The 22,211-nt window shown below is 39.8% G+C and overlaps 1 protein-coding gene across 1 annotated transcript; it reads right to left on the reverse strand.

Annotated features, from left to right (window-relative positions):
- Nucleotides 1–706: 706 nt before the first annotated feature.
- Nucleotides 707–7,586, reverse strand: FGG (fibrinogen gamma chain). The gene is made up of 9 exons (XM_065405399.1): nucleotides 7,518–7,586; nucleotides 7,371–7,415; nucleotides 6,689–6,872; nucleotides 6,493–6,586; nucleotides 4,390–4,520; nucleotides 3,455–3,588; nucleotides 3,149–3,333; nucleotides 1,929–2,209; nucleotides 707–909 (listed from the first exon to the last, which is right to left on the reverse strand). The coding sequence occupies exons 1-9, from the start codon at nucleotides 7,584–7,586 to the stop codon at nucleotides 707–709; spliced, it is 1,326 nt and encodes a 441-aa protein (XP_065261471.1).
- Between the last annotated feature and the right edge of the window lie 14,625 nt (nucleotides 7,587–22,211).

Consider the following 22,211-nt stretch of genomic DNA (forward strand, 5'->3'; position numbering starts at 1 on the left):
AGTACCAGTGTATAAACTTGGGATGGGTGAACTGGAACAGATTTTTACGACAACTTCTGTAATTGTTTTGATTTGTTTACATGCCACTGGATCATTAATGACAAGTTTTATGTGTTCTTTGTAATCAAATTTTATTGAAAGTGCATACAGAAAAATAACCCCACACAGAGCAGACACAGTAACTTGCTCACGCAGAAAAGCTTGGGCATTTAATGATTTTGTTTTAATAGTGAGCATCAATTAACAGCCAGAGCTGAACTGAAGAAGTTTAGATGAAGTCAGTGTCCCAGAGGTAAAAGATTTTGTTTTCCTGTCCAGATAAATCTTTGTTAAACTGTCTCTTTAAATGTCTCCAACCTACAACAGAAGAAAAAAGAAAGTATTATAATATTCTCCACCAAAGGATGAACTATGTATGTTTACGATGGTATGTTTATGGTGGTCATGCATATTTAGACAAGTTGAATTTCAAAAGGGACAATGCTCAAAATATATAAAGGCAAAGAGTCATTTCTGATGACAAGACCATATCCCTTTATTTGTCAGTCAGCTGAAATAAAAATTGTACAAATATACTAACATAAAAGTAAAAATGGGTTTCTGAGAAAATGCTGCACAGTGATAACTTTTATAGGCTATATTGGAATGCCAAGTGGAGCTATAAATATATTATTGTTAGAACTGATAACTGCTGTCTATTATCTTTCTAAATATCGCCTCGGCCATCTGATCCAACCTGTTTGGAGCCACCTAAGTTGTGCTGCTGTCCATCTCCTATTGAAAGTCTGTTGAATGGGATGACTTTCATCGTAGTTTTCTTCATGGAATACCACCGAGAACGCCAGGTTGCCCAGATAATCCCATTGTCGTATCCAGCTGGACCAACCTCTCTTGCTGAGTAAGTGCCACCTAAAATATACATTGTAGCAGAATATATAATTGTTTGTAAAATAAATTATATGCACATACATGTATGTAGTAATGAAATCCCTGTGCAAAACTATACTTATCGTGCACCATTGACTGCCTCTACCTACTAATCTATCTCCCCCAGGATTTATTCTAACATTCCAAATCTCTGAGCAGCTTCGAACTGCTGTCACTGTAAAAAAATATCAGCCCGCCAGAAGAATGTTTCCTTCTCCTCTCCAAATGTAGATTTCCCCTCAAATTACACTGGTCTTAGGTACAGACAGCCAATATTCAGTCCTGCATGAGTGACAGGTTTAAGGTCTAAAATCTCAAGATCAACCATGAATCCATGATGGTATGGTGTGGAATAAAGGTTTTATTGGTACTTGATGAACATGATCTCCATAACTCCTTCATGGCTACATGATTTATGAGTAATGTAGCCATCCCAAACTTATACTGATAAACTCTTTCTACTACATCATATCATCATGTATATATCCCAAACACACTGCGATTGCAGATTCCCTCTCCTCTTCTCCCTTTGTACAAACTTCTGTACTATCAAGTCTGTTTCTCTCCTGAATTCCCTATCTCTCACCCTTTTTTCCTTATCTTTCCGCCTTGCCTTGGGTTTTTTTGCCTGTCCTCTGGCAACGGGATTATGATTGGGACTCTGTTGCTGGAGACAATACTTTTGTAACCGCAAAGCAAAAGGGAGAAACTTCTTGTCTTTGCCTCTAGCAGCAGTGGAAGACAGCACCTGTGCTTTAGCTCTTGCATACAATGCTTCCCCCCAGGCTCAGCAGAAGCTACCTGGAGTAACATATAAGGGCTGGGAGAGTATCAATTTGTGTTGCTCAGCAGCAAGGATCAGCTATGAAGTGTAAGGAATGGGATGGCCAAAAATAAATAAACAGCTAAAATCTACACAATGTTTTTCTCCATCACTAGAATTTGTTGTAAAGCCATGAAGTTATTTTTTATATGAAGTAGGTACCCAAAGCATGTATTACCTTGATAATATTTGCCATTGAGGTTACCAGCATGACATCTATTCATCCACCATCCTGCTCCATCCTGTTCAGCACAATTGCCATCAAATTTATCATTGTCACTATCATAGGTACTGAACTGCATGCCATTATGGGATGTAAAAAATTTGTCACTGGGATCATCTCCAAAATCAAAACCATCAAGGGCATCCCCAGCTTCACCACCAGCAACAAAATAGGCATAGGTCAGTCGGTACTTGTCTGCTTCAGGTCCCACTTTGAACACAGCATAGTCTGCAGTACTGTTAAAAAAATAATGGTGAATTTGTGTACACTGGATTCCCAAAACATACACAATTAGACTATAAATGACAGCATTTTAGAGTCGGTTCCTGTGTCACTCTATGTCTAATTAGAAGACATATCTAATATCTAATTAGATATTTCCTTGCCAGATTATAATATGTCACTTTAATGAATCATTATGAACCCTTCTATACCCCCCCCAACTTTAGGTAGTCAAGGACAGGTAAACTGGGTCATCTCAGTGGTCTTAGAGTAGTGCTTTGCGATGGCTTTCAGGAGATCTGAGTTGGATAAATAATCACAGTCTCTCATTGTCCATGCTGGAATGAAATGGGGATGGTGAGAGCAAATTGCTCCTGGAAGGAGAAAATGGCTTGCACCACTCAACACCCGTCTCTTTCTATGGAATAGCGAAGTATGACAACAACAGGTTCTGAATGGAACCTCATCTAATTTCCAGCAGTTAGAATGATGAGTTATCAAATGGGATGTCAAGGGTGTCATGGCAGGCTAACCCAGGGGGAAAAGTAGAACATCTTAAATGCTACACATGGGTTGTGAAGAAACTGTGTAAGGAAGAAACAGACACATTCTACAAAGTAAATTATATTTTCCAAGGAAGATGCCAACATGGAGCTTTCATGAGCATACGTTGCTTCCTTTTTGATCACAAAGTTGCAGGTAGTGAGAGAAAATTCAACTGCAAATATATTTATGGTTTTATAAACTGATAGAGAAGGTAGTTTGATACAAATAGGCTAATGACTCTGCATTATCCATTCTTCTGAAAGTTGTACAAACTGATCTGGCAGTGGAGACAGGTGTCTGATATCTGGTAGTAGAGACAGATATCTGTGGCTGTACCAAAAAAATCAGTACACATGACAGGTGTGTATTTTAAGTTGACTTTTTTAGAAGGCTCATTAGTGAAATACCTTTTTTTATTCTCCCAGTCTTCCAGTTCTATCCTTAAAGCATATGGAATAGTAGACTGAGTGGTTATTAAATGAATCTTTTCATTTCCCAGCCAGTACTCTGACTGGTCATCTGGTGACAGGTGTCCAAATCCTTCTTTGTACTGAGCCCAGTTTTTCTTGAAGTCCACGCTCCCATCAAGTCTCTGGTAGCAGATTAAGAAAGAAAGAAAGAAAGAAAGTCAACCAAAGCAACCTGTGCCCATGTAAATGAAATACTGTTATATAGTCAGAATTATTCATGACCTGCATTTACAGATTACATACTCTCTGGAACACTGTCCATCCATTGCCAAATGTGTCAATCTCACAATAGACTAGAAACTGCTGCTTAGCTTTCAGAGGTTTGATGAAGTAAAGACCACTGTGTCTGGCACCTTTATTTGCAATGTCTTGACAATCTGCAATAAACAAACACCATTGTTTGTATTTTGGCTACAGTCTCATCTTGTTTTAAAGGTGGTTTTAAAAGTATCTGATCATTTTCTAGTACAGTGCAACATACACAGTACATATAATAATTACTATGGCAAAGTTATCTCTGTAGGCTAGGTCTTCATCATACAGGAAGTCCTATTGAAGTTAACGGGACTTGTATAAGGATGAGCAGGATTTTACTATTAGTAAATATCTAGGTAGCATAACTTGAATGTAAAATACAATAATTTTATTTGTTTCTGCAGTCATAAAAAGGGCATTTTTAGGTCTAATGTATTAGATTAATTATTTCTGTGTGGCTGAGCGTAAATATTATAATATAGTATCCTTTCTGTTCTTATAACTCCATAAAAGCACTTGCCTGGTCTATGGACTACAATAAAGATAGGGTTTACTGGGATAGTCAAATCTTGGCTAATCATGCCCAAATGCGAAAATAAGATTTGTTCCACAATATCCTAGATGCAGAACACCTGTCTAGTATTTCTGTTGAATGACGCACTAGCCAACAACAAACAAACATAAAAATAGCAGTAATACAATGTAAATATGGAAAAGCATTATTTATATTGGTCATGATGCCGAGTCCCTTATTCCCATGGGTAATTCTTAGAGAAATCAATGGATCATGTGATTAAGAATAACTCCTGTAAGAAAGTTTTGCAGGATCACCCATTTAAGTACTCAGATGGCCCTCACCACTATATTGTCGACAGATAACACTTAAGAATTAATTTAAGCCACACAATAAGCATTTTATGTACCTCTTCCAGTTGTTTCCAGTATTTGGACTGTGTCTCTGCATGGCTCCTGACATTGTGACGCAAGCTGATTAGTCATCTGTTTTAGTTGTGAAATCTTCTTAGTGTTTAACATCAACACATCTGTCAGTTGCCTAGAGATAAAAACATAAAAATTACACGTTATGCCAGTTTTTCTTAATGAGAACAATACATATTTCCCTGAAATATGCCTTACATATCTAATGTACTAATCTAAAATATGTTGCTTTATTTAATGAGACAATGTAAATCATTTTGGGCTACAGTGTGGTATTTAGCCACAGCCCTACACTGTGGGGCAGTGCAGAGCTGCCCCATCCCCATACAAGCATTTGGGCATTCTGCCTTACAGAGCTAACCGTTTGCACTGGGAGGACAATAATTTGCTACAATCAGAGCCTGGCTGGTGCACAAGAAAGTGGAGCCAAGATTCTGCCTACTCCTCTTCTCTATCTGCCCCCTTTATTGCAAGTTGCTTTTGAGTGGGAGCAACTTGGTAGCAGTTTTTGCACTCTCCTGAGAGCAAATACTACTGTTCTGGGTAGCCCATAAGAAGGCTGTACAAGGCGGGTAGTCTCCCTCTGCGCTCTCATTTTCACTATGCTGTTGCATAAGGGCCAGCCACATTCCAGCCCTTTGTAAATACCTATTAGGGCTTCCATGTATATATACGTTTTCTAGAATTTTGGCTTTGATGCAATGTTTATTACATGTATCCAGAACTGAAACTGTATTTACGTGACCATTCCAGATCTTATCCCTTCACTACCTCCCTGTTGTTTGAATGTCTTTTGCCTTGTCAATCCTCCAACGGACTGCGCACTCTGGCCCTAATCCAACAAAGTGCTTACATGCATGCTCAATTTTGAGCAGGCCCATTGCCTGATTCAGGAAATCACTGAAGCACATGCTTAACTTGGACATGTTTTACTTGGACCAGTATCTCTTTACCCAGTAAAGCCCATTCTTGCAGTCAGTGCATGGACAAAGCTCTATGGGAATTTTTATTTTGTGAGAATTGCAGGTCTGAGTTCTGGAGGTAAAGTATATAGTAAGGTACAAGAAAGTACAACAGAAACCTGATTTTTATGAAGGTTTGGAGGACTCTTGAAACCTTCATAAAACTGGGAGTTCATAAAATTATGGGAACTTGAAATAACATGAAAAAATAACAGGAGTCTGCATCCATGGCCCTACATATTACGAAAATTAACTATTGCATATTTCTGTTTTAAAAAGAGTAAACACATTTGAGAGCAATTCATTCCAACATTATATAGAGTGTATTAATTAAAAACAATATAAACCTAAATCTAATATGAAAATTAAAAACTGTCATCAGTGGGTGGTTAAATAAAAAATGCTCTCAGACCAGGTGATGCAAAGGCATTTAAGATAAAATATAGTTACATTAATTCTAAATGTCAAAAACTCAGACTTACTGTATATTAACCAATTCTCAGTGATTCCTGGCATAATGTTATCACAGGAGTGACTTTGGCATTTAAAGTTAAATAGTACAATTACAATTTATAAATAATTCATTATTATAATTTAGATAAGTTAAATATGTTTTCAAATATATAGAACAGTATAGATTTAAGATGAACACCTTTGAGTTTAATAGTTATTCTGGATTCACTCCAATGAAACAGAGAGCAGAATTTGGTTCATGATGCGTGTTCAGCAAAACCAATAAAAAAGTATCAACTGGCTAAACAAATCTTTGGTAAGATCCATGTTACAGTTTCATATTACTAAAATCTCTGAAGTCTAAGAATAATAAATGGAAAATTTTTGAACAATTACTTAAACAAAAATACTGATTGGAAAAAAAAAAAAAAGAACGGCCAAACTTTCCCATGTTCTTACAGCCTGGTCTTGTATTCCAGTGGGAGATGTGGGTATTCAAGAAATGCAGGATCAGATCCTAATTATGCAGTTATGAGTGAAAAGACACCAAAATGGTCTTTATATGCAGAAATGAAGTGCTGTGAAAAAACTTCAATTGCAGCTGGTAAAATAAAATAAAATAAAGGAACAGATCTGCATAGTTAGACAATATCAAAAGTGGAAAATACCTACTGTATAGTATTTTCATGTTCCACAATAGTGTTTTCATATCTGATAATTTCATCAATTATTTTCCTGTTTTTTTGAGTAAAACCGTTGATCACATCTGTAGAACAGGAACAATATATTAATGCAATTACATGTAAAAGTAAGAAAACTAAATTAATGCATATTTTTCTCGGTTTTGTAATTGTCTTTATGTTCTCACCTGGCAGATCCAGTTTCTCTGGGAGGCTGTGGATTCGGATTTGGCGGATCAACTGTTCTGTTACAGTGGAAGAGTTAGTGATCTGCTGCAAGAGATTTTCAAGGACCTGCAGCTCCTTATCCACATCAGGGTGGTATTTAGTCAAGAAGTCTGCAATGCCGCATGTAGTTGGGCAATAGCTACCCTAAAGGGAAAAGAATAATTAAACATAATAATAATAAAATAATAAAGGACCAGTCCAGGTTCTACAGTGAGGCAAAAGAGATGGTCACTCAGGGCAGGAAAATATTAAAGGCAGCCCAACATTCAATAAGGATTTATGTAGGTAACTGTGGACACGTAGGACTGGGCATTTGCTACTGTGCTTGCAGTATCAGAATCTGTAGAGACAGTCCTGATAATGCATATTGTTATTAAATATTTAAAATAACAACATATGTTATTGATAATAGTATACTTTAGAATAATACATGGTATTATTAATGGAATTTACAGTACATTTTAAAACAATGAATGCTGTTATTAAGAGTGAACCGTAAAGCATAATATTACTTTTAATAACAGTAGATATTGAAAATAACAATGCATGATAAAACAAAATAATAATGAATGTTAATTATAAGTGGAACAATATTTTATTCAGCTCCTTAATTTAGAAGAAAGGAATCACACATCTACTTACAAATCGTTCATCTAAGATGCAGCAGTTTTCTCTGGTAGCAATATACTGAAAGGGGGAAAACAACATTATTTTTTAGTTATTGTTCTCCTTATGGTATTTTTGGGGCATTGTAATTTTTTACTGGTCCATTTGTACAGTTTCACTTACTGCCATGCAAGCTGAAAAGAGTAAGGACAGAAGATGTGCAGTAGCCCAACTGTGTAACTTCGGCACCATGGTGTCTATACCAAAGTGTGCTTCCAGCTAGTGTGTATGCAGAGTCAGTGACTGAGAGATTCAGCTGTACGGGCTGCTGGAATCTGCCCTGACTCCCCTGCACTTCACAGCAGCAGTTTAAGGGAGCTGGCTGAACCTGGGGGCGGGCATCGTGATGCAATGTGTAGGGGTGGGACAGTGGTGGAGGAACAACTTCTCAGTGCCTTTGTCCTGGATTCCCAGAATTTGCACTGAAGCTCCTGCTCCTCCCATTTTTAGCAGCAGTTTCCCACTTGCCCACACTATGTCCTTTGCAGCCAGGGCAGTGTTAGGATCTGGAGAAAGCTAAGGGGAGGCATGGAGCAATCGCTTCCAGTAACACTGGAGTAATAAAACTAACATATGATTCTGGACAATGTTGGAATGGTGCCTGAGATGAGCCCCGGTTGTTTAGTTCAAGGAGAAGCCCCAGTTACTCTCAGGGCCTAAATGTAAGAGGCACAGGTTATTCAATAAGGACAGGCTGCTATTTTTCAAGCAGTTACGTTCTTACAATCCACAGATTCCATTCTGGGGAATTGTGTGTGTCAGTTGTAGGATCAAAGTGTTTTCCTTTCTAGTCACCACTGGTTCAGAACCCATGCTTTGAAAAGAGCATTCCTTCTGTAAGCAAGATTGTACACTCTTAGGGGCAAGGACTGTCTTGTATGTTATGTTCGTACAGTGCCTTGCCCAATAGGGCTAGAGAAAGGACAGTCTTGTGGTTCAGATATTGAACAAGGACTCTAGGCTCCATTCCCAGCTCTGCTACAGATTTCAGGCTAGGTCCGCAAAGCACTTAGGTGTTCCAATCCTCAGCACTGCGAGGCCTCCTTTTTAGGTGCCCTGCCCCCCTAGTGGAATTCACAGCCCCAGGCTAGGTATCTAGGATCCCTATACAATGGATGGGGAAAGATTGGTGCTTACAGAAGGAATTCTCAAAAGACAGCAATTTAGCAGGGTGCCACCTAAGCTAACCAGAGGGCAATGCCAGCCAAAGGTAGTTAGTGCTTAACTCTGAGCCGAAGGGAATTGCCTATCTCTGCTTGGGATTCACAGGCTTGTGCCCTCTCCTGGAGTTAGGCATCGAAGCCAGGTCAGCCCTTTCTCATGAAAAACCACAGAAAGAATGAACCTCTCAATGGCCAATAGCTGACTGGTTCAGGCACTTGCCTAGGAGACCTGTTTTCAATATTCATAGGAGTAAGGACATGATCTTGGTCTCCCACATCCCAGGTGAGTGCCCTAGCTATTGGGTAGTCTGGGACACACACTTACACCAGGCAGCCCCAAAAATTTGCAGTCAGGTTGCCCTCAGCTCTCTTTTGTGTGAGGCCTGTTTGGGCCCCACAGATGAGACAGGCAGGGGAATGTCTAATTTAAGACTCTTGCCAGGGCTTAGGTGTGAACTAAAGCATGGAGCGGCTTGGGGGCATCAGGGTTTAGGTGGTTTTGCACAAACCCACCAGCAGAAACTTAGATGCCCATGGGGTCTTTACTGGTGGAAATTTAGGTACCCACAGAGTTTAGGCACTTCCAGGATGTGGTGGCATCTGAGCAGGGATTTTGAAGCTCTTGATGTTGCTTACATGTTAGACCTAGGCACCTAACATGGCAGGAAGGTTCCTAAGTCCTTTGTTGATCTACCCCTTCCTGTATAACCAGCGGCAAGTCATTTTACCGCTCTGTGCCTCAGTTTTCCGTCTGTAAAATAGGGATAATAATATAGCTATCTCACATTCTTTGCTTATCTCTTCTATTAGGATTGTAAATCTTATGTTAGAAGGTATAATGCTAAGCATTCTGGGGCCTCTAGGTGCAATTAATAATTGACTAGTTGGGGAGAGGCAATGTGGCCCATTCAGCTGGCACTTAGGAGTCTTGGGTTCTATATCTAGCTCTGCTACTAGCCCACTATGTGACCTTGGGCAACTCACTTCACCTCTCTGCACCTCAGTAAAATGGGGATAATGACACTTACCTTCTTTGAGACATGCTTTGAGATCTATAGACAAGTTATGCTAGACATCATTGCTAATATGCACCAAAAACATGAGGGTTTATAGCCGCTATATTTTTATCCTATCTAATATAACTGTGGGCGGGTAAATATCAAATCTTATTTGTATCCTGATAAAGTTTTATGTATTGATGACATATTTTATATTGGTCTGGCCCAGCCTGGATCCTACCATATACAAAATTGGCAGGAAATATATACATATAGATACCATCAATCAAGCTGAGAGGGACATCAACAAGATGGTATAAAAGTTGTGTACATAGGTGGGGGGATCATCTTTCTAGAGGTTGCACTGAAATTCAATTAGAGTTGGGTACCTAACTCCCTTGGGCTTGTTTGAAAATGCCAGCCAAGTGCTGGCAGCTCTCCCTTCCAAAGAATGGCATTAGCCATCTTCATCAATAATGGACTCAGCTGGCTTTAATAAATTATGAAGGATATGGCTCCATCTCATAGTTAATTTGTTCTGTTCTCTGGACACTTAAGCTTGTGTAAATAAAAATGGGTAAAAGCCAAGCAGCACTTGTGTATTCCCCAACCACCTCACCAGCACTGTTCACACAGAAATGGTCAAGCAGACAACAGCTATGGTATACAAATGTGAATCTTTGCCTATAATACGTTCCATTTGTCTTGCAGTGAGTCTCCTGCCACTGGTGCTCCAACATTCTCCCTTGTTGCTTCATCAGATGCACATCATTTGTAAGTCATGGTGACCTCCTGGAATGAGACTGATGCAGGGTCCAGAGGCATCTAGAAAGCACTGTTTCAATGCATGCAGACAACACAGATTGCAATGTTTCCATTAGACTATGAACAGAATGGTTCAATGCCTAGGCAGTGTAAATTGAAAACACCTATGAAAAGTCACTGGACTAACCTGAGTTATAACTGTGCACTCACAAATGGACTTGATGACAGGAGAAGGCTCCTGACCCATATAACAAACTATAGATATATTCTGTACTTTGTCTCCTCCACAGAAGGGATATTATCCAGGCTTGAGGCCCCCAAAGGAGCCTTCAGTGACAAGCATAAGGGAGGTGTTATTTATTCTGTGCAGAAGTTTCAGGGTTCAGAAAAAATGTTGAGTCTAGATTGGTGATGATAACTACTAGCACCCCTTGGGGGTAAAGGTATTATTTCCAAAATATATAGCTTGAAAATGGTTTTGAGGGTAATGCAATAATTCTTAAGGAAGTAACTATCCTCTGCTACCCTTACTAAGGAACCATCCACTGCTAAGAGTTTGACTGTCATAGATAATTGGCAAGTTGGGGTCTGCACATGATATTACAAGAACTAGCACAGAATATTTGAGAACTAAATTTATGGTGAGTTGCTTGTATTACACAACAGAGATATTATTAGGTCTATAGAGTTAAAGTGTATGGAGAGAATAACTGGCCCATCTGTATAATGATTGTCAGGTATCTGTTTAATTTTTAAATGTTGCCATTTTTCATTCCCAACTAGCACCTAGTTTACTACTCAACAGGAGCTGCAGGTTTTACACCTCATGAAATATACGTTCTTCCTGTTCTTTGCAACTGTTTATGTGGTCATGATCTGGCCAAATGGGAGTTAGGTGCCTAAATATGGTTGAGGATCTGGATCTAATCTATTGTATCTCCACTTCCTACACTCTCCTTCTGAGCTTTCACTTTGCATAAACCTGGAAATTATTTATTCCTGGCTTTCTGTTGGCTCCAAACCTGAAAATGAGATGTGTTCTTAGCATAAAAGATGTATAGTGTTTTATTACCTCCCTAAAATTACACTTTCTTTGTGTTATTTATGCCCCAGCAGAGTTAATCCATTTATAAATTGAATGTTCTCTTAGAGAATGGATTATTCACGTTTTTGGAGATCTATTTGCTCTACTATGTGTCCAATTTAACTTGCCTATATTGATTTTTTGAGCAATTTTACCTTTCCTGTGGTTTATTTACTGATTTGCCAAGAAACGATCAATGATTAATGTAATGCAGACAGAAGGAAGATTTCTTAAATTCAGTTTGCTTTTTCCATGGAGTTTATTTTTTGAGTAGATAGCAAAGGTGAATCAGTATTTAGTTAAAAGGGGATTGCTAATCTAGTTCAAAAGCCGAGTGGCATACTTATTAATCAGATAAGGTGACAGAATGTGGGTACATTTGTTATGCAAACACAGCTTTAATTCAATCATGAGGCTTTTTTTGTGTGAGTGTTTTGTCAAAGAATCATTGGAAAGCTATCCAACACTTTCCTGTTATTGGTGATAAATCCTTATGTTCAGAAAAACAAAATAAAACCATGAAACGTGTCTGTGATTGTGAAATAGTTGCTGATATCTAGGACATTATTTTAATTTATTTTGGGAAAAAATAAACTAGCTTCTACTTATCTATCTCTCTTAGATTTTGTACATAGCATTTATCACTGTGGTATCTAATCATTGCTGCACTGATCACATTGCAAAAGGCCTGTTGTTGTAGCTTCCTACCAAACATAAAAGCAAATGCACTTAAGTGGGCACACATTAATGTGCAGAAGCAGTATTATTTTATACCCACATTTTGGGGTAGATTCTTATCTCACTAATATTCATGTAAATCCAGACTCAGATTAAATCAGTGAAGTTACATTGTTGTAATGGATACCAGAATCTGGCCCTTTAATTGGCAAACCTTGCCTCTGACCCCACAACCACTCACCAACATATATGATTCCTGCTTGAAGCACAAATCATCTGTACTAATAAGGGTGCATAATTCCCAAGTCAAAGATACTACATGAGAAAACTGGATACCTGTGTGGACTGGTAATAGTGACAAGAAATAAAGATGATTTTAAAAATTAATTGACTGCCATTTTAAATACTGCATAATAGCAAAGCTGAGTCAGTGTACTACAGACCTATCTATTTGAACTGTTACTTCATTTATAAATAGCTATACAAAAGTGAAAATGAAAAAAGTTTCCTGAGTCACTTCACCAATGTACACTTTCTGTTTCAGTTTGTAAATCAGGGGAAAGCGGTAAAAGGAACATTTCCTTGCCAATTCAATAGTCCATTCCCTGCAGACGACATGCTGCCACATGCTTCCTGAAATAAAATATGTGAAATATTTGTGAATCGGAAAATAATTGTTAGCATGGCTCCATGGGTAATGTCAAATATTACTCTTTCTCACTAATAAGAAACTGTTCCCTCCCTTTATGTTACAAATAGACATTGACGGCATGGCATATGTGCCCTTCCATTCAAACTCAGATTGGAAATTTATGTCTGAAATAAAAATTTTTAAAGTGTGAAATTTCTTAGCTTAATGTCATTGGACAGCTTCTGTTTGGTCCATTTTTAAAGAGTTTATAATATATTTAGCTGCATATACCTGTTATAAAAATTACTAGTTAAAGATATTTTCAAATCTCTTAAAACTGTGTAATATATATATACACTGAAATCAAGGATCAGAGCCTAAGGGTTGTATCACCATCTGTGGAAGCAAATCTCAGTGCCATTAACAGAAATTCCATCATGAACTAATCATAAATATCATCACACTCTTCAAGATCCATGGGTTCTACGCATGCTTATCACAACATGTGGTGTACCTCCTCCAGTACCGTAAATGTCTCAATAACAACTATGTGGGCGAAGCCAGACAATCACTACTTAATTGAATGAGCTCTCACAGAAAAGTTATAAAAGACAAAAACACCATATAACATGTGGGAACACTTTTCACAAAACGATCGTGCCATATTTGACCTCAGTGCTCATTTGTAAAGAAACCTGAATAACACCTTCACAATACAACCTTGGGAGCTTAAACTCATAACTTTGCTAGACACTTACAATCATGGTCTTAATAAAGACACTGGATTTATTGGTTTATTACAACAATCTGTAACTCACTAAATCACCTATTTTTGTCCCATGACTGCAGAGGTGTTAACAGACCACACTTCACCTTGAATAGTCTCTTACAACAGGGGGTCTTAACCTTTTTCTTTCTGAGCCTCCCCCCACCCAACATGCTATAAAAACTCCACAGCCCACCTGTGTCACAATAACTGGTTTTCTGCATATAAAAGTCAGGGCCGGCGTTAGGGGGTAGCAAGCAGGGCAATTGCCTGGGGCCTCATGCCACAGGGGCCCCCGCAAAGCTACATTGCTCAGGCTTCAGCTTCAGCCTTGGGTGGAGGAGCTCAGGGTCCAGGCTTCAACCCCATGTGGCAGGGCTTTGGCTTTCTGGCCTGGGCCCCAGCAAGTCTAATTCTGGCCCTGCTTGGCAGCCCTCCAGGGGGCCTTGGACCCCTGGTTGAGAACCACTGCCTTAGAATATGTGTTAACTACTTATGGTAAACAATCTGTTCCAGTTTGTATTTAGGTGTGACGTTGAGTACGTTTCCCAGACATGAAGAAGAGCTCTGTGTAATCTCGAAAGCTTCTCTCTCTCACTGACAGAAATTGGTCCAATAAAAGATAGTACCCTACACACCTTGTCCATCATGAACTAAGGACAGTACAGGCACGGGTTGTTTTAATTTTTGTTTGAGAAGAGCAAACAAGTAGAAAGTGTAGGTGTATCTCTGCCCTAGAAGGACAGTACAGCTTACACAGCAAAAACACTGCCAGTTTAGACAATTCTGTGTATGTGGATCTGCCTGTGGGCAGTGTTCCCATATCCGTTCTCTGATAAATACATTTACAGTTTAAACAAGGCAGAGTCTGTCTCCAATCCATATATTTATTTCAATGTCTATTTATATCTAAAAAATTGATAATCTTTTCATTTAGAGTGCTGACAGCAGACTTAACACTAAGCTGTTGCCGGTCTGAGATAGCTTCTGCATCTTCTCCCTGGGGGAAGAGGATGGAAAGATCCATGTAGCAGCAGCTCCTATGACCCTGAGCCCCTTCTAGTCTCTGCTCTCATATTCAACCACTGCATATTGACACACACAAAACCACCATGGGACTGAGCTCCATGATGTGCAATGGGTGTGCCCCTCATGCAATGGGTGACTCCCAAAAACATTGTCCCCCTTTGGCAGTGCAACCACATCAATTATGTTACCAAGGACGGAATCCTCTGCAGCCAGAGAGGTAGGAGTAGGTTTGCTCCTAACTCAGTTTCATCTGTGCAATGCCCCCTGAAGTCAACTAAAGTCAATGAAGTTGCCCTGGTGTAAGTCAGGTTAGAATTTGGCCCACAATCTATTTCTGGACTCACTTGCCTTTTCCTGCATTCTACAGAACTACAGTTTCTCTGCAGTGTATGTTTTGAAAATTGTACAGAGTTACATAACAGGCCCTTACGGAGTACCTACAATTTTTTGGAAGAAGATTATAAAAATTTCTATATGCCCAGTCCTGTACTCCTTCAATGACCAATACTCCTTTTGACATTAAAAAGTATTAAAAATACAATTTTCAGAAGCAGCAAAATGATTTAGGAGCCTGAAAATCAATGGGGCTTAAGCTCCTAAATTACTTAAGTGCTTTTGAAAAATTTATCCTAAAGGCACAAAAGAACTCAGGGCTGCCCAGAGGATTCAGGGGGCCTGGGGTCTTCGGCGGCGGGGGTCCTTCCGCTCCGGGTCTTCGGCACTGAAGGACCTGCCGCCGAAAACTCTCATGGGGGCCCCTGCGGGGTCCGGGGCCTGGGGCAAATTGCCCTACTTGCCCCCCCCCCCCCGGGTAGCCCTGAAGAACTTAGGAACAGGTTTTTAATAACATGATGATTTGAAGGAATGATCAATCTTTTGAAAAGTCTCCTCATATTCATTTTTAACCATCTACACATTTACATGATAAAAAACACTAGTGATTTTGTTTAAGTACCATTCAAATCCCAAGCAATTAAGAGAGGAGATAGCTTTAATAACAATAGAAATGTGATACAAGGCAACAAGAGTAATACAGTTTGTGCTTACAAAAGACTGTGTGTTATTATTTTGCTCTGTTGTAGCTGGGGTTTATCTGGGTCACAGAGCATGTGACAACATTAAATTTGTATACGCTAAAATTCCTGAACACAACAGGATTTGCTGGGAACAACTTGATCATTAGCATTGAATCATGATGCTTTCGGGAGTTTGTGACACAATATTTTTCTATGAAATGCTGGATAGCAAATTCCAGCTTTTTACTGATTTACAAAGAACAGTTTAGACTGTTGGTTCATTTAGAAAAGGTTAATTTTTAGAGTATCTTCAAAAGAGAGATTACAATGTGTACTTTACCTTGAGTAGAAGAGTAGTGAACTCCATTTGTTAAACAAAAATATGCACTAATTTGTAATGATAAGATAAGAAATCAATTCAAATATTTGCTGAATATTTTGTAATTAGTTGAAGCCAGGGCGTCCAATAAACTGAACTAAATGTTGGTAGCTATTGATATAGTACTTTCAGAAAGGAACAGACAGATAATAACACTAATGGCAACGTAGCAAAATTTATTACTGGATAGGAGAGTTTGGCTTGTGGAACATTGTGTTACAACATTTGTATTGTATTTGCCTTTTTTTGTGTGTGTCTCTGCAGCTGCCTGATTGTGTACTTCCAGTTCGAAATGAAGTGTGTGGTTGACCGGTCAGTTGATAACTCTGGTGTTTGTAACTCTGAGGTTCTAACTGTTGCTAGTAATGAGCTTTTATTGTTTATCACTGACTTCAGTGTGGCTTTGGGGTGATGATGGGGTCTGTCTATATGAAGCTCATTACAGAACCGGGTCTAAAACTCTAAACAGAGAACAATAATTTGTGTGTGATAAGTGTCAGTGGGAACAAATCTACAAAAGAATTTTGAAGTTTTTAGGTCAACCTGTTTTTGAGTTGTAGAGAGAGAATTTAGAATAATTTTCAAACACACACACACACACAGTTTATTTTATGTTCCCTAACTTGAAACAATGACTTTTCCCCAAAAGTATTCTCTGACATAAACATTAGGTTAGCAAAATTTCAGGCCAAAAGGCATTTTTTTTCCTCTCTCAAATTTTAGGGGAAAGGGGAGGAGGTTCAAAATCAAGCTCAGAACAGTAAGTGTTTTATAAACTGTCACAGTAGGCACCGGAGTCAGTGGTGACTGGCCCTTGCCATATAACAGGTTATCACCTTTTGTAATGCTGACCCTCATGTGACTATGGCTTGGAAATAAAGATATTTCTATCTATTTCTTATCAGCAACCCTATGTATCAGACCATTACTACATAAACTTAACTATACAGTCACTACTGGACTTCAGTAATAACCATATAGTGCCATCTAATGTCCTGTATGTGCAATTTTACTTTTTCAAGTCTGTATTAGGTGATTCACATAAAAAAACAAACTACAAAATTAAAACTTACAACACTGCAACGTTTCCCAAACCCAGCATGAAAATGGCCTGTAAGTAGCTCATTTATACTTTCACTAAGGCATAAAGAAGTATGTTAATACTGTTGCAGTTGACAGTTAAGTGGTTCTTGTAGTTGCATCCCAACTGCTACCCAACCAAGTCTTTCAAAGACACAGTAGGTACTTTCTGAAGGACATGATTCACCAAAATGAGCTCTTTATGCAGGGCTACTATCTAGTGAATAGGCACCGAACTGGGAATCAGGACACCAATATTTTATTTCTAGCCCTGCCGCAGACATCCTGTGTGGCCTTAAGCAAGTCACCTCACCTCTCTATACCTCTGTTTCCCCTCCCGCCATCTTCATTTGTCTATTTCGATTGTAAGCTCTCCAGGAAAGCATCTGTTATTATGAGTTTGTACTCAGATACTACAGTGATGGGCAGCAGTATAAAACTCAAAGATAGACGGATCTAGCACAGTGGGACCCAGATCTTAGCTAAGGCCTTAGGTGCTATTGGAATACAAATACCTCATCAATAAATAAATAATAATAATAATACTAATAGTAAGGACTGGCTCTAGTTCTGCAGTTCTAAGAAAACTGGCAAATGACTGCCCTTAATATCCACCAAGCTCTCTTTTGTTGCCCCTATCATCTAGGTATCGTATGTCACCGCTTCTTCTGGCTGTAAAAAAGAGCCTGTCCTTTGTAAATGTATACACCATTTTTAACTCAATTTTAATTACTGTAAATCCAAAAAAAAATGTAGCCCTCCACTCAAGTTAAATGAAGTAGATCAGTGGTTTCCAAACTTTAACAACCTGTGAACCCCTTTCACTAAAATGTCAAGTCTCGTGAACGCCCCCCTAAAAATGAATATTTCCAGGGATTTTCTCCTTTACCTGAGTATAAATTATAAAACCAGTGATCTTGGAAATATAAAATTTGTTTTTATGACAATCTTATTACACACTATTTATTATTAATTATTATTTATCATTGCAGTATTTTTATTACATTATGAAAACGGCAACACTCTTCCAAGATCTCACTTTTGTAGCTTGTATCACTTTGAATAAGCCTGTTATAAGACAAGTCTCCTATGTTTCATCAAGGAATATCAGATGTGAAACAGCATGAAGGTATTTTAGAAGCCAACTCAAAGAGTTCCTCCTACACAAGCATTCAGGTCTTGAGCAGTCCAGGCAAACAACACACGTTACAACAAAGCTTAAACTTGTTTTTCATAATAATTTTAAAAAACAATACTAGCTGCCTATTTAATTTTAAAAACAGCAAAAAATATCCACCTCCCTTTCCATTTCTTATAAGGAGTCTTGAAGTTTAAATCTCCTCAGTGTGATAGATATGCTTGCTTTGGTCTGCTTAGTTCTTGGAAGTCCAGGGGCCCCGTGCTGCTGGCCCCGTGCTGCCCGGGGTCCCTAGGGACAGCTCTGTCCACAATTAGGGAATTTTTTCCCGAGAACCCCTGTAACATTTTGCGAACCCCCAGGGGTTCACAAACCCCAGTTTGGGAACCACTGAAGTAGATGAATGCATAGACTACTGTAAGGGATTAAGTGCTTGGTTTATCTTTAGCACACGTAGACCTATAGGTGCCTACCCACGCATAAGGGTATGACAATCAGAAAAGATCTGTGGACAATCGCTGTCAAAATCTATGGTATGATAGTATTTGAAGGCAGTTACAAGAATAAGTGAGGCATTCTCTGTCTCTCTGGGATCCAAGTGAATCCCCTATACAAAACATCAAAGTAAGTTAATTCATGTTTATGCTTAACTCTGCCAAGCAATACATACATTTGCCTGATAATATACCAGTTATATCACAAATTACAATTGGTGTTGACTGGAACAACTGACATTTATTGGCATGATGAAGCCACTTCTTTTTGTGACCAGATAATTATTTTGCAGTGTTAGGCCAGGATGATGGATGTAATAGGTGGTGCAACACAGCCATCTACTGGCCATCCTAGTAAAATAATTTTTTCTATTAACACCATCAGTTTGCATAGTGTGCTTTTTAAACTCAGGAAATAATCTTTCTTGGTGTGAAATCCTGGGCTCACTGAGGTCAATGGGAGTTTTGCCATTGATTTAATTGGCACCAGGATTTCATCCTGGTACTTCCATAGTATATGAATGTATATAGTTTTATACTAGTGACTGAGATGTCTCTTGGATATTTCTCAACCACAGACATGAATAAGGTTGCAGTGGAGGAACACTATTAGATCCTCAGCTGATTATGATTATGCTATGTATGATTATGATTATCCTCAGCTGATTATGATTTTTGTTGCTTTTCTCTAGACTTTCTCCAACTTGTCCACATCTTTCCTGAAATGTGGCACCAGAACTGGACACAATACTCCACTTGAGGCCACCATGGTATCAAGTGACTCAGACAGGTCTAGCAGAATGAGTACTGTTTACAAGTGCTGTTGATGGACATTGCCATAGCCTGAAGCCTGATTGACAAGGATCCAGGACACTGGCAGTCAATACATGGCACTGGAGATTTTTTGTTGTTGTTGCTAGCTTCTCCATTAGCTTACATACAAAAGTAAGTGTGTGTGTGTGTGTGTGTGTGTCGGGGGGGGGGGGGGAAGGAGGGGAGAGGGGGAGAGTGAGGTCAATAAATGGTCAATTTCAGACCTGATGTAAGCAGGTGCAAATCCACTGACTGCATTAGGCTTGTACCCAATTACACAAGGTGTGAATTTGGCCTGAAATATTTTATGAAGTGAAGCCAGAGGTTTTTTTATTTAAATTGCATTTATTTTATTTTATTTACACTATAAGTTTTTCTTTTTAAAAATAACTATTTTAAAAAATAAAAACAAATTTAAACAAAATTAAAAATCTGATTTAAATTAAAGAATAGTTAATCCCCATTTAATAAATCATTTCATTGTAAATATGAAACATGTTTTGATAAGAGAAGTTTATGTATCAGAAAAATTTAAGGTTGCTTTGTTAAATAAAAATTAATGTTATATGCTGTTTTGTGTGTTTAATTAAATTCCAGTTGCCATCCTAATGCAGCTTTATACAAATCATAAGCAAAAAGTTTATCTAGTAAATAAGCAATAGATTATTCACCATTTTCTAACATACTAAACATGTACAATTAAATATGAATCTGAAAATATTAAGCTATATAATTGCTTAAATAAATATATATAGTTATAGTGTACCTCCTAGGTAGCAAAAAGATGTACAAAATGTAGGGTAAAGGCTCTATTATGTTGTAAACCAACATGTTTTTATAATTATATCAACCAATGAGAATGCACCTTTCTTAGAAAATAACTGACCTACAAATGGAAAAGCTGATAAAAATTGATTATTTAAATCGAGGCTTTCCACCTGGTGATTTAAATCAATCCACCCTGAGTGCAGCCAGCATTCTGAATCAATTAGGACAGAATGTGAGTTACATTAGCTCCTGGTTTAAAGAAACACTTTGAAATAGTTTAGGATCAAAATGTAGGTTTTAAGGATGGTCTTGTGGTAAATACACTGGACTAGGACTTGGGAGCTCTGACTGCAATTATTGTCTTTGCCACAGGCTTCTTTTGTCACCTTGGGCAAATGACTTACTCTCTCTCTGCCTCAGTTCCCCATCTGTCAAACAGGGATAACGATCTACATCATCTCTGCTTTACAGAGTGTTGTTGCCTGGACAAATTGATTTATGTTTCTTATGTGCTCAGATATTACAGTGATATTGGATAAAAATCAAATTTTTAAAGTAAACATTCATTTGTAATATTAAAAACAGCTACACTACTGTGCATGCATAAAAATTATAAAGTAAAGCTAACTGAAGAAAAGGGGACTCTGGCTAGTTCAGTTTCATTCTTCAAGGTGTGAGAAATGTTTAGCTATGCCGCAAAGAATGGTTCCCTGATCACCTTGTGGCATCAAGTGTGTTCATGTGCAGGCTTTCTAGAGGAGGACTTGGGATCATATATGTTAAAATATAGACACCACTCCTTCCACTGAAAGTAACACCGCGGAGCCACTCTCCACCCTGATCGTTCTGCTTGCACCTTGCATCCCTTTTCCCAATCATTGTCTGGCTGCAGCTTTTTTAAATTGCAAACTTCTTGAGGCTGTAGTTCTGCCTTTCTATTGCTGTACAGGGCCTAGCACATTTTGGTGGCTCAATAACTAGCATATCCTCCTGCTTTTGTCTCTTTGCCCACAGGCTACCGAGGTGGCCTGCAGCAGGAGCCAGGGGTTGGGTTGTTGTTTTTCACACACGGTCGAAGAGGCCGGGTTGGTGACACTTTTCAGTAGAAGGAGATAGGAAGGGCTAATCTGTCACTAGCTCTAGGGGCCTTAGTGCTGCCAGCCCAGGGCCTCTGCCCGGGAGCCAAGGCAGGGCCAGCTCCCCTCGGCCCTGGTGGTGGGGACTAGGAAGCACCGATCCAGCCGCGGGGAGGCGGCGGGAGCCGGATCGGGCCCGGGGCTGAGTCAGCAGCGGCCCAGCCCTTCGCCTCCGCCTCCCGCCCCGCTCGCCCGGAGCCACCATGAGCTGCGCCGCCGCGCTGCTGGGGCTGAGGGGCGCCGCTGCCCCCCGGCTTCTGCGGGCAACAAGCAGCCGCCGCTGCTGGAGCAACCTGGGCGGCGGCTCCTGCGAGCCCCAGGCGGGCGCGGCCGTGCGGGTGGGCTGCGCTGCGGGTTTCTGGGGAGACACGGCGGCCTCAGGTACCGGGGTTGGGGGGACGGGCAGAGGGGTGGGAAGATGCACCAGCTCCCCCCCGCACCCCAGCGCGCACCGCACGGCCGCACACTGCACGGCCTCCCGGCTGGGGTAGCCCATGGCGCTGGGGTGGGGTGATAAGCTCAGCAAAACAACCCTCTCGTCCCCGGAAGCGGATGGGGTCGGCGGCGCGCGAAATGAGAGCCGCTGCCTTGCTCCGCTCGAGCCCAGACACAGGAGTAAAGCTGGGTCAGCGCCGCGGGGGTGGGGGCTGACACATCCCCACGAGAGGGGGTTTGTAGAGCCCGCCCTCAGTCAGTTCCTGTCCCGCGCGAGGCGCCTCCCAGCAAGGGATACCTAAGCTCAGAACAGTGTCAGCCCAACTTGATTGGCATGAGCATCTCTAGTGGCATTGGCAAAGCCAGCATGGGGCCTCATTCCCCCACCCCTATGTTGTAGGTATAGTTCTAGATATAGGTACGGTGCTTTGTGTTTGGACTGTT

The sequence above is a fragment of the Emys orbicularis genome, chromosome 5, assembly GCF_028017835.1.
Source record: "Emys orbicularis isolate rEmyOrb1 chromosome 5, rEmyOrb1.hap1, whole genome shotgun sequence".
Classification (NCBI taxonomy): Eukaryota; Metazoa; Chordata; order Testudines; family Emydidae; genus Emys; species Emys orbicularis.